Raw genomic sequence first — 12,502 nt, forward strand, 5'->3', positions numbered from 1 at the left:
TAAAATTTCCATGACCATACAAACCCTGATAGTTTGTTCATGAGCAACAAAAAAACGACTAAATATATCAAATAAATATAAGCTCGGCCTCCAACTCCTTTTTTGCATCTGCCTCAGGAATAAATTACGGTTTTGGGTTGTAACTAAAGCTCATAATATTAAGACCCTCTGCATCTTCTCATGTGAACAACTCGTCCTCTTTCAACTCTTCAGCTGCTTCTGCCTCGGCCAGGAGGAAGACATTATAAATTCATGTGACCTTGTGGGCAACACATTAAGTCTCCATTATTGATGCTGTGCGTAGAGGAAGTATATAATAAATAACGAGAGTACGGAGGGAGCAAATTGGACGTGAAGTATTTGGTCAAATTCAGATTACGAGGATTCTTTTTACTTTTTTCAAAATACGACATTTTTATGACTGTTCGACAAACTATATACAGTGAGAGTAATTGATAGTCAGTTTTCAAATTGAACTGGGTGAAATATACATACATTATCCAATAATTAAAAAAAATGCCTTCCCTCGTTTAAAGTAAAATAAGGGATACATTTAGGAAAAACTTAGCGAACAGAAAGCATTTTTTTAAAATTGCATTTTAAAGTTGAACCGAATTTTCCTGCCGCTTTAAATTCGTTTAATTCAGATGACTCGGATCAGTTGGTCAAGTTACAAGTGATGTCACCCAAAAAAGGCAAATTAAAATTCTCTAAAGATGCATTTGTTATATGTAAGTTACATTCAACCCGTGATTCAAAACAACTAAAGCAGAACATTTTGAATGCTTTTGGAAAAATACATATTAAAGGACATCTTGTTTGCCTTTTAATATAAAAAACAAACATTTGCACTTGTGAGCTTTGATGTAGTTTGCATGCATTTGTATCATTGACACTTCCCGTTTATGTATTCACAAATATACAAAGATACATTTATTTCCGTTATATTTATCACTGGCATCACGGCTGATAAACAAGGGGTCGTTCTCCAAATTCAAAGTTCAACTTTCCATCTTGAGCAAGAAAAAAACAAAATCATTCTGATTAAAGGTTCGTCCTCAAGCGCAAACCTTTAGAGATTTCCTGCATCTGCCTCTGGAAGAATAGTTTCTTTACTCGAGCTCATGAAGTCGACATCTCTTCTGTAATCAGTCTTTAGGCCTTTAGTTCAGAGGAGTCACGTCTCGTCCATCAGCGGTCCAGCTTGACGTCCTCCGCGCGATGGTGCTGGTAGCGACTCCCTTCGTATTCCCCCTGATTGGACCGACTCATCCTCTGTCGGACCTTCAGCTGCTTCAGCCGGTTCTTGTCCACTTCCCTCTTGGTCAGGAGGAAGCCGATGACACCCGCGGGGAGGCCTATCATCCTGGAGGGGGAGATTGATTGTTATATTAGTTTACTTTGTGGCAGTCATCAGCGTTCATGTTCTCTTCATCCAAGTCATTCAGTAACACTGTTTTCAGTGTTACTTCGAACATACACTTAGTTTACAGTAAATTAGGCCCCCTGCAGAGTGGTGTTACTTCTGCTGCAGTTTAAGTGAGGTCCAGCACATGTTATTATTACCTTCGCATTGAAAATGCGGAAGGTTATGTTTTGATCGCTGTGTATTTATTTATTTATTTGTATGCGTGTTGCTCGCATAACACAACAAGTATTTAACTGAATCGCATGAAACTTGGTGGGATGATTGGTTATTATCCGGGGACCATTTCATTAGATTTTGGGATCGATCGGGTCAAAGTCATGAAAAGGTCAAGATCTTCTTTTTACCATAGCACGGTCAATTCCTATCCAATTGGCATGCAACTAATGCCAACATGTTCATAATTCAATGCCCAATCTTGTGATATGCGAAGGTATGCGCTCTACCGAGTGCCCATTCTAGTTACATATGTTCTTGTTGTTCTCAGTTTGTATCGATGGTTGAATAAGTGCATTCAACCATGAATAGAAACTCAGAAACATAATTAAGAAAGTAACGTTTCTTCAAGAAAGCCAAACTAAAAAAATGCTATAAGTGCAAATCTGTTTTTATTCAAGATATCCTCGGAAACATAAACTACAGATGTGGTTGAGACGTGTGTCTGCCCACTGCGAGTCGACACGTCGTGTTGTTATTTTGTGGAGCACACGAATGAAGAGACAAGACTCACCAGGCATAGCCGAGCATCACCATGGGGTTCTTGGCCTTTTTCTTGGGGATGTATGCAGGACCCTCCTCTTCCTCCTCCTCCTCCTCGTCGGCTCTCCGGCCGGCTGCGCCGTGCGGCTGGCTGCTCCTCAGTGGTTCCGTCCTGGAGCTGCACAGGGCGGCAGCAGCGGAGCCGTGAAGCCGCACACGGGGACTCACTGCCGGGGCTCGGCACCTCAGCAGCCACCGAGCGGGAACACGGTGCACAGCTAAAAGAAATAAAGGAGTCAGTGTTTCTATATCTATAGATGTATATCTATATATGATGTGACTTCCGTCACCTCTGCGGCGAGGTTAACGTGAGGGTCCAGTGTGGTTACACCAGATATAAACAAGGAAGGCAGCACCCGTGTTGCTCAAAATAACGCCACGTGACGTCATTTACAAGTTAGCTTAGCTGTTCATTTTTTTCCATAGCATCTTTAGGCTCACTTTGTACAGGTCGGGTGACTCTAATTAATTTGTATTTTACCTGAAAGTGCCTTCCAGACTGCTGTCACGTAGGATGCCGCCATGTTTGTTGAATAATGCTCGGACATGCGCAGTGGCATTTTATTTTGTGTGCGTCTGCTGCCACCTAGTGGACAACTTGATGTCGCGCAGCAGGAAAACAGCGCCAAGCGGTTTTGTGTCTATTGCCAACATTTTATTTATTAAACCTTTAAAGTTTCATCATCATTTTTACAAAAAGACATACAAGATAACGTGTACACAAGCAAACAACTGGAGAGAGCAGCATATTTACAAAAGTCAGGTTGAGTAACAGATTCATGTTTTGTTTTATCTCTAAGAGCTCCAGAATCTTCTGTACAGGTCAAAACAAGTCCAATAACATCTCAAATGTTACCAATCGGTATGCATTACATTTACGCTTTCAAAAACAACTTGAACATCAACTTCATTGGCGAAGGTTTCCGAGGAGTTTAGTCCTCCAGCGTGTAGTTGGGGTTCACGACCAGAACCACTTCTTCTTCTGCTTCTGTCATCGCGGGTTGCGAGCCCTTCAGCACCGCCGGGGTCAGCTCGATGAGGATGTGATCCTGAGGGGGGAGCAGACACACATGGGTCAAGTCACGCCGGTGTAGCGTGACGGTGGGCGTGACCTCAGCGGCTGGTGGACTCACGTAGTGCACCAGCCGGTGGAGGACCTTCTCTATCAGACCCTTCTTGTTGACCAGCTCCTCCTCAGAGTCGATGTCCGACTCGATCTCCTTCAGGTACCAGTTGACCACCGCGCTTTTTTCAGCTCGTCCTCCTCCTCAGCTGCAACACAAAGACAAGGGGGGGGGGTGTTAGGACCGATTACCGAGAGAAGACAAAACAAGTGCACAATATTAAAACACTTTGTTGTCCAGCGACACGCACCTTCCTCGGCCCGCCGCAGGTGCAGCACCAGCAGGTTGGAGATGCGCCTGTACTCCGGGAAGGAGAGGCGCAGGGCCGGCTTGGCCTGGCCGCCGGACTGGGCGTGTCCGCTCACGCCGTCGACAGCGGGGCCGGTAATTCCGTTTCCGGCGTGCCCGTTGACGCCATCCGCATGGCCGTTCACTCCGGTAGGGACAGCGCCTGCTGCAGAAAAGGTGGAGATGACCCGGGTCTTATTTCAGCCCCGTGGCTGAAATAAGACGCAGCATAGGCACGTCACGGGTCTGCATGAGCGCGCAGCATAGGCATGTCACGGGTCTGCATGAGCGCGCACGTGTGTGTGTGTGTGTGTGTGTGTGAGTACCCTCCTGCTGCTGCTGCTCCTCCTCCTCCAGGTCGTCGTCCTGCTCCAGGTTGATGTCGGGCGTCTCCACCCGGATGATGGATTTGTTCAGGAGGCGGAAGGCTTCCTTCACGTGTTTGGGCTGCACCTGAAGACACAAAAGAGGAGGAGCGGCGGTGGCGGTCAACATCCTGCGGCGTTACGGAGGAGTTCAAATAAAAACACCCCGTCGGCCCCCACCTCGTCGCAGCAGTGCATGCGCGCCATGCCCTCCGAGAGGCGGATCATGCTCTCCAGCTGCCGCACCGTGATCCTCCAGGCCGACTTGGTCACGCCCCCGGAGCTGTCGCGCTGGCGGAGGCGCTTGTACTGCTCGACGATGAACTCTTTCGATTCACCGGAGATCTATTCAGGCGGATGTGCAACGGGTAAATGTGGATCACAGCCGTGGACACGCACTCACACACACTCTCTGTGCAGGCTCACACACACACACACACCTTGGGTTTGAACTGCCTTGCGAAGAGCAGGTATCTGCGCATCTCGTCCAGCGAGTACAGCCGGTCCACGGACTCATCTCCGCGGCAGTGCAGGTCCACGATGCGCCTGGCGATGGCGTAGTCCGTCACCTGGGACACACACACACACAGAGACACACACAGCTTTAGATCCACTTAAAACATCAATAATAGTATCCTGCATCAGAGGGTGCCAGAAGTAAAGGCCGACGGGGCGTCCGCTCTGCACCTCGTTGCAGTCGTCCACCAGGATGAAGAAGAGGTCGAAGCGGCTCATGATGGGGGCGGAGAGGTTGACGTTCTGCTTCAGGCTCTTGCTGCGGTCGTAGCGTCCTCCGACGGGGTTGGCGGCCGCCAGGATGGAGGTGCGGGCATTCAGGGTGGCCTGGAGGAGGAGGAGGCGGAGGGCAAAGGTGGGTCACTCTGCCGCCGGCGTGGTGTCAGACGCAAGTTGGCAACGGCTTTTAGTTGGAGCGGATTCGCCCGTCAAGCCAAATATACGACGTGGTATCGTCCTTCGTGTCACGTGTACCGGTACGGTTCCTCTTGGCCATATTGCGGTGTAAAAATAATACACCACGCTTCTTATTTATTATTTGTTGCTCCTCCTTTCCAGCCTCTGGAAGAAACGTGGCAGACCGGCCCACGCGACGCCCTCCAGGAGACACGCGCGTGGCGGCTACCTTGACTCCGGCCTTGGTGATGCTGATGGTCTGCTGCTCCATGGCTTCGTGGATGGCCACCTGGTCCTTGAGGTCCATCTTGTCGAACTCGTCGATGCAGCACACGCCCTGCAGCGGACGAGACGCCGTCATCGGAATGACAAGAAGAATAACACCGAACACACCTGGCGGCGTCCTCCCCTCCCCCCCCCCCCCCCCTCCCGTCTGCTCCACTCACGTTGTCGGCCAGCATCAGAGCTCCGGCCTCGATGACGAACTCGTTGGTATCCTCGTCTCGGACCACCGCGGCCGTCAGACCCGCAGCGGTGCTGCCCTTACCGCTGGTGTACACGGCTCTGGGACTGAACTCCTCTACGTGCCTGCACACACACACACACACACACACTTGGTTGCCACTCAGACTGACGGGTGAGTCCGGCACTCGACGGATCCCGCCGTCCCAGCAGGTCCTGGTCATGTGACTGTCTCGTACTTGAGGAACTGGCTCTTGGCCGTACTCGGGTCTCCGACGACGCAGACGTTGACGTCTCCTCTCAGCGCGATGCCCTCCATGGTCTTCTTGGCCACGCCTCCGAACAGCATCAGCAGGATGCCACGCTTCACCTCGTCATTGCCTGCAAAGCACGGCAACGCCATTTAACCATAGATCCACAGCTTCCATAACCTCTGACCTTTCCTGGAAATGGAAATCAACAACAACAACAACAACAACCGGCGCAGCACTGACCGTGGATGGTGGGGAAGAGGCTGGTGCACAGGTTGTGGTACAAGTTCTTGTCCTGGCTCATCTCGAACACCTTCTCCCACTCCTTCTCGGTCATCTGGCTCTTGATGCTTTCCGCCGTCTGCTCCTCGTCCCGCAGCTCCTTTCCACCAAACTGCAAAACACAAAGACAACCCACACTTTTGAACGGCGGCCATGTTTGGAGCTCCACCTGCTCGTCTCAGAGAGCTTTGTTATATCTGTGTGTGTGTGTGTGTGTCTCTTACTCGTGGGTTGGTCGGGGCCACGTTGCAGGCCAGGAAGGCCAGCCTGTAGGACAGCTCTCGGACTCCCAGAGCCTTCAGTCCTCTCAAACCGTCGGTCTCAAAGCCCTGGCGACCTCCAGCTATGCGGGTGCTGGTCTCTGCTCGCACACCTGGAGGCGGGACGGCCGTGAAAAAATCGTGACGTGTCGAATAAAAAACACGATTTATTCCGAGGACTTGTCACCATCTGAGACCTGAAAGCTGAACAATGTGTGTTAAAAAAAAAAAAAAGTCCTACCTGGGGTGCTGAGCTGAGAGACGTCCGGCACCACGATGAGGGTCCCGGTGAAGTCGCAGCGGTCTCCGGCCTGAGCCATCTCCACGGCCTCGGCCCGCAGGACGATCTCCAGGGAGCGCGGGATGGAACCCCGAGGCAGCTCCGCCTGAGTCTCCTGGATACGGACCTAAAAAAAACGAAAAAACTCAATCACAAACCCTCACGTTGTCATCAACACAAACACACACACACGGCCCTGCTGGTACTTTACCTTCTGGAAGTCGATGAACTTGGACTTGTGCGTGTCGAGGTGGAAGCGGGAGCGGTTGTTGCAGACGGGGTTCCTGCAGATGGTCGGCGGCGAGTATTTGAACTGCTGGGGGACGTCTTTGATCAGCGCCTGGCAGTCCATGCACAGGAAGGTGCCGCTCACCTGAGGTCATCGGCAAAAAAAAAAAAGAGAAGACAGTTCTATAACATGCGTGATCACAGCTGTGATTTGTACGGGGTGCACCTCTGGGTGCTACCACAGAGTGCATGCGTTGACTGCAGGGCATCTTACCAGCTCAGGGTGGACAGGGTGCGTCCTCACCACCTGACCGCTGATCCTCACCAGGGTGCCGATCCGCATGGAGGACAGCTCACGGATCCTAGATGAAGAACACAGGGTGAGGTTTGGCTCAGAATGTGAGAATAAAAACTTTAACTGCTTCCTGTGCGTCTTACTTGTGTCTGGTGGGCAGCTCCTCCAGGGCCACGTAGAACTCCTTGTTGAGGGGGACGTTCCCATGGTCCCGAGCGAAGTTGCGCACGGCCCGACAGAGGAAGGGGTAAACTCTGAAAAGAAACCCCCCAGAATCCTCCATGTTTAATCCCCAGATCTGAGACACACACACAAACACACACGTGTTGATGAGCTTGGGGGTCAGGGTGTGTGTGTGTGGGCTCACCTGTAGTACTCCTCCTGGATGGTGGTGGCCAGCTCCTGGTTGAAGCCCTCCAGGTCCGTGAAGCTCACCGCCAGGGTGTTCCTCTCGGGCCGGATCAGCTCCTCGGCCTCCCGGACATACTTCACCTCTCCATCCCCGGTCTGGTACCTGCACGCGGGCACAGGCAGCGGGGATTCATGAGTACACACACAACAAATGCCATAGCTGCCCATACATGTTATGTATAACACTTTTCTCGGCCGATGACGTCACAATACGGCGAAGCGTGCTGCGGGGTCGACTTACTCCTCCAAGAAGGCCTGGAACAACTTCTGGCATTTCTCAGCCAGCTCGTCCTTCACCATCTCCCCGGCGTGCTCCGCGGTTGCTGTGGCAACGTCCATGCTGAGAGAAACAACGTCGAAGTGGAGTAGAAAGAGTCAAAAGAGCCGCACCGCTCCTCTCCGGACAGATACACACAGCAAGCTACGGTCCCGACAACAGAGCTGCAGTTTCCCGCCGAAAGAGAGACACGTGATCTTTGGCGCGCCGCTTTCGACCAATCGGTGACGCGCTGCGATCCTTCTGCGCCTGGGAGCCAATCAGGAGTGAATGTGTCAACTGGCCTTCTGCCGTTGCCCGCGACTCGCTTCCGGCTTCAGGCTCAGTTCATAGGGGGCGGGGGAGGTGTGTGCGTGAGTGTGTGTGTGTGTGTGTGTGTGTGTGTGTGGGAGGGGGGGGGGGGCTAGTAGACACGTCTTAAAATGCCTGTCTTCGTCTGTGCGTTGTCTTTGTATTAACTTAACTTAAGGAAGACAGCTTACACTTAAATCTGTATTTTCCATTGGAGCAAAATGCTGCTCGGATTTGAAAATGAATAACAACTCGACAATATTTGATATTTCACTTTGCAATCCGAGCAGCATTTTTTTTCCGTTCGCTTTTTCTCTATCCCCAATAATAGATTTCTTAATAATATACACCTCCTTATATCCAGTACAACTATCATCGTATAATAGCTGATGGGGAGAATAATAGCTTAGTCTTATGATCATATCAATGCTATTTTATAAACATATCCTGAACGTGATTATCACATGTAATAACTGTAAATTGCGTGAGTCACATACATAATGTCGTGTAAGTACCTCGCTGTGGCCACTAGAGGGCGGTGAAGACTCGTTATTCTAAATACACTCGTCCACAGGAAACTCAGAGAAAAAACATCCTACTTTAGCAATGTATAAATATGTGTAAATATATCTTTTGTCCCACCAAGAGATGTTTACAAGCATGTTCTCACAGTGACAACAAGAGCGCCATAAACATTACCTGACATTTATAAATCCATCAAAATAATCTTATTAAAAGAACTCTGTAATATCACTAATATTCACAACAATAATTAGATGTGGGTATTGATGTACATGATTATTTAATGTCAAAGATGTGTTAGCATTAATATTGAATGTAGTGTTGTAATTCCTAACTATCATGTTACTGTGTGTATATATATCAAGATATATACAGTATATATATATAAATATATACAGTATATATATAAATATATACAGTAAATATATGTATATATATATGTATATATAATGCTATAAAATGCTTTATAACACCTACTGATGTGTTTGTGTGTATTTGTTCACATTGAAGAGGATGATAGCTATAATACACAGTGTATCAGTCATTCTCTGCTTGTGGTTGCATCACAAGAGGAGTTGTAATAGTTTGCAAGTGCATAGATGAACACGTATGTTTGAAGATGAACACGTATGTTTGAAGATGAACACGTATGTTTGAAGATGAACACGTATGTTTGAAGATGAACACGTATGTTTGAAGATGAACACGTGTGTGCTTCGCAGTCGTCCTAACTCACTCAAAGCCAGTCTGCAGTCGTGTTTTCAGGGTTCACGTCTCTGTGACCGACGGACGTTGGTTTCTAAACTCATTAATGTCTATTTGTGCTCCCACATCATTCTCACGCCTCCACCTGCTGTGGTCAAACACTCCCGCTGCCGATTGGTTTCACCTGTCACTTTGTTTGAATCCACCAGGAACACGGCAGGAAGTAGTTGCGGGCCATTTGGATGCAACCCAGTCTTTCTCTGCCTCTTTATTTCTCCTTTTGTCTTGACCTCTGGTTTTCCCACGATTGTTCAACAGCAGGAAACTCAGCTTGTCTGAATATGAGGGAACCTGACCATCTGCACACACACACACACACACACACACACACACACACACACACACACACACACACACACACACACGAAACCCCTCAAACGATCTCACGGATGCATCACAAGAGCCTCAGTGCCATCAAGGTTGTGGAAAAGTAAATGTATAAAGTACCTCAAAAATGTATTTGAGGTTAAATGTGTTGCTGAAAAGTTTAGTGTAAAAACTGGTGAAGTACGAGTAGAGCTGCTAATGCACACATCCTTTAATTCATTTAACCTGCTGGAAATTCACTTTGGTCACTGCCTTGTGTGTTATTATATTTTGTTTCTTCTGTATATTTGTTATTTTAGTATAAGTATTTAGTATTGTTATTGTGTTTTATTTTCTTCTCTTATTAATGCTCTAATGTGCACACGCTGCTGTGATCCTGAAATTTCCACACTGGGGGACTAATACAGGAATATCAAATCTAATCTAACTAATCTAATCCAGACACACACACACACACACACACTTGTAACCGGTAAGTATAGATCAAAACCACGTCGTGTTGCTGTGAACGCAGCAGTCGATCCCTCGGTGGCCGCAGGTGGAAAACAGAACGATGGGAACAAGAGGTTCCAAGAGCAGCAGGATGCGAGAGAGAAGAGGGCCGATGTGGTTTTCACGAAGGACTCGTTTCCTGCCGAAAATGTGTTCCCATGGTGACACATTGTCATTGTTTTGGGGGCGGACCCTCCCCCCGGACACTGGACTTGAAATGAAACATTGATTGAGGTTTGAAGGCCTCAAGTTCATGGCTGCTCATGTATCCACAGCGGGAGAAGAGAGCGGGGTAACGCCTTTTGTACACACACCCTGAGAATCATGCTGCAGGGCAGCTATGCTAACACACACACACACACACACACACAAAGTCAGCATGTGAAGCGATGCATGTGCTACCGGGTTAATGTAAAGTGAGATGTAACAACCTGATTTTCCTTTCGTTTTTATTTTCCAGAAACATATTTAAAAGGCAGCTTTTCAATTCAATTCAGTTTATTTTGTGTAGCCCAATATCAAAAATTTCAAATATGCTCCAGAGGGCTTTACAGTCTGTACACATACGACATCCCTGACCTTTGACCTTTCACATCGGATCAGGAAAAACTCCCAAGAAATAGAAAAAAAACGTTCACGGGTAAAAAAGTGAAGAAACCTTCATGATTGTGGCTGTAGCTCAGTGGGCTAAGGGGGTCGACCTGCAACCCCAAGGTCGTTGGTACGATCCCCGCTCTCCCCATTAGTTGCAAGTCGAAGTGTCCATGAGCAAGGCACTGAACCCCCAGGTGCTTCACTGCAGCCCACTGCTCCTTAATAACTAAGGATGGGTTAAATCGTTGCCTGTGTCCCTGTACTCTGTGGATGGCACCACTCTGAGAGGAGTGCATGTGCTAATAGAGAGAGTCTAAAGGGGTGCATGTTGTTTTCTATTAGTGAGGACAAGAGTGTGAACATACATATCAGAGTCCGTGTGTTTACAGATGCACGCTTGTCATGCACATCACCGCGGTGCTTCGTGACGTCCGTCATGATGCCGTCAGACTGATTCTCCCCCAGCAGCGCTCTGCGCCGCTCGGCTTAAACAATCAAACATGTTTGATTGTTTAAGCCGCTTGTTTTCCCTAAAATGAGCTGCAGGAAGTCTTTCCTGTTTTGAACACGCTATGAATAGAAGAGAATTGTGTTTGTATCTGTGTGTGTGTGTGTGTGTGTGTGTATGTGTGTGTGTGAATGAGAAAGACACAAGGCAAAATAGATCAATAACTATTAGGTATGCTTATTTCTACATTGACTGTGAGGGAATTATTCCAAACACATTTGGTATAAACATATATAAATATATATATATATATATATATATATGTGTATATAGGACTGTCTCAAAATAGACAGATAAGTTCTTTATCTTTATTTTCTTCTGTCGCTAAAAAAAAAAAAAATTCATATTACATCACAATTCAAATTTAAAAACAATTTTTATTTAAAGCCTTTGATTATGGCTTTAGCTATTAGAAAACCCTAAAAGATATCTCTAAAAATTTTCTATTTCAGACTCATTTAAAAAAAAAAAAGATTAATAACAAAAAAAGATTTATAAGGCCAGTGTTTGTTGCAGGTGTTTCCAGTTAATTAGACAATTCAGTGATTTTAATAATTCAAGTGATTTTTACTTTTTTCATGATATTCTTATTTTTTTAGATATTATATTTGAGTTTTTAAAAGTTTTTTTTTTCAATAAGCAATAATCAAAAATAAATCATAATAAAAAAGTGTTGTTGTGTAATGAATAGATTTGTTTTTTTCCAATTTGCATGAATTTGTGTTTTGTTAAAGAAATTCACAAAATAAAGAACTTCATTTCTATTCATATATATACACATATATATATGTATATTTATATATACATATATATATGTATATATACATATATATTTGTATATATGTGTATATATATACGTATATATACATATATATACATATATACATGTATATATATATAAATACATGTATATATATTCATGTATAATATATATATACATATATACATGTATATATATACTATATATATATATTCATGTATAATATATATATATACATATATACATGTATATATATAAATACATGTATATATACATTTCTATATCCATATATATGCATATATATATATATGTATATATTTATATATACATGTATATATATATATATTCATGTATATATAAATAAAACCTATAGGATGCGGACGAGATGCACGTGATACGGTTTCAATGCTTTATTTTGGTTCTGGATTACTGTATTCTTTCCTTTTTGTCTCTTTTCTTCTTCATCCTCCTCCTCCTCCTCCTCCTCCTCCTCCTCCTCCGCTCCGCTCCAGGAAACAGGACACGGCAAACTTCCAGCTTCTGTTTCTTTCACTTCCAAGTGGAAGCTTGTGGGAAGCACTGTTTGTGTTTGTGTGTGTGTGTGTGTGTGTGTGTGTGTACAT

The 12,502-nt window shown here is 46.1% G+C and overlaps 2 protein-coding genes across 2 annotated transcripts; both read right to left on the reverse strand.

The window, feature by feature from the left end:
- Window positions 1-813: 813 nt before the first annotated feature.
- si:ch73-71c20.5 (DUF4748 domain-containing protein) lies at window positions 814-2,743 on the reverse strand. Its single transcript, XM_056420861.1, has 3 exons — window positions 2,667-2,743; window positions 2,157-2,403; window positions 814-1,366 (listed from the first exon to the last, which is right to left on the reverse strand). Exons 1-3 carry the CDS (start codon window positions 2,731-2,733, stop codon window positions 1,192-1,194), a joined length of 489 nt encoding a protein of 162 aa, XP_056276836.1. The 5' UTR covers window positions 2,734-2,743; the 3' UTR covers window positions 814-1,191.
- Window positions 2,744-2,815: 72 nt separating this feature from the next.
- mcm6 (minichromosome maintenance complex component 6) lies at window positions 2,816-7,784 on the reverse strand. The gene is given in 19 exon segments (XM_056420859.1): window positions 2,816-3,234; window positions 3,319-3,431; window positions 3,434-3,457; window positions 3,560-3,763; window positions 3,924-4,050; window positions 4,143-4,307; window positions 4,403-4,531; window positions 4,650-4,805; window positions 5,104-5,211; window positions 5,321-5,462; window positions 5,576-5,717; window positions 5,831-5,981; window positions 6,094-6,242; window positions 6,371-6,536; window positions 6,621-6,782; window positions 6,912-6,999; window positions 7,076-7,186; window positions 7,300-7,446; window positions 7,585-7,784. Coding segments are annotated over 19 exon segments (2,499 nt in total). The 5' UTR covers window positions 7,683-7,784; the 3' UTR covers window positions 2,816-3,117.
- Between the last annotated feature and the right edge of the window lie 4,718 nt (window positions 7,785-12,502).

This window comes from Pseudoliparis swirei, chromosome 8 (genome assembly GCF_029220125.1).
Source record: "Pseudoliparis swirei isolate HS2019 ecotype Mariana Trench chromosome 8, NWPU_hadal_v1, whole genome shotgun sequence".
Taxonomy (NCBI): Eukaryota; Metazoa; Chordata; class Actinopteri; order Perciformes; family Liparidae; genus Pseudoliparis; species Pseudoliparis swirei.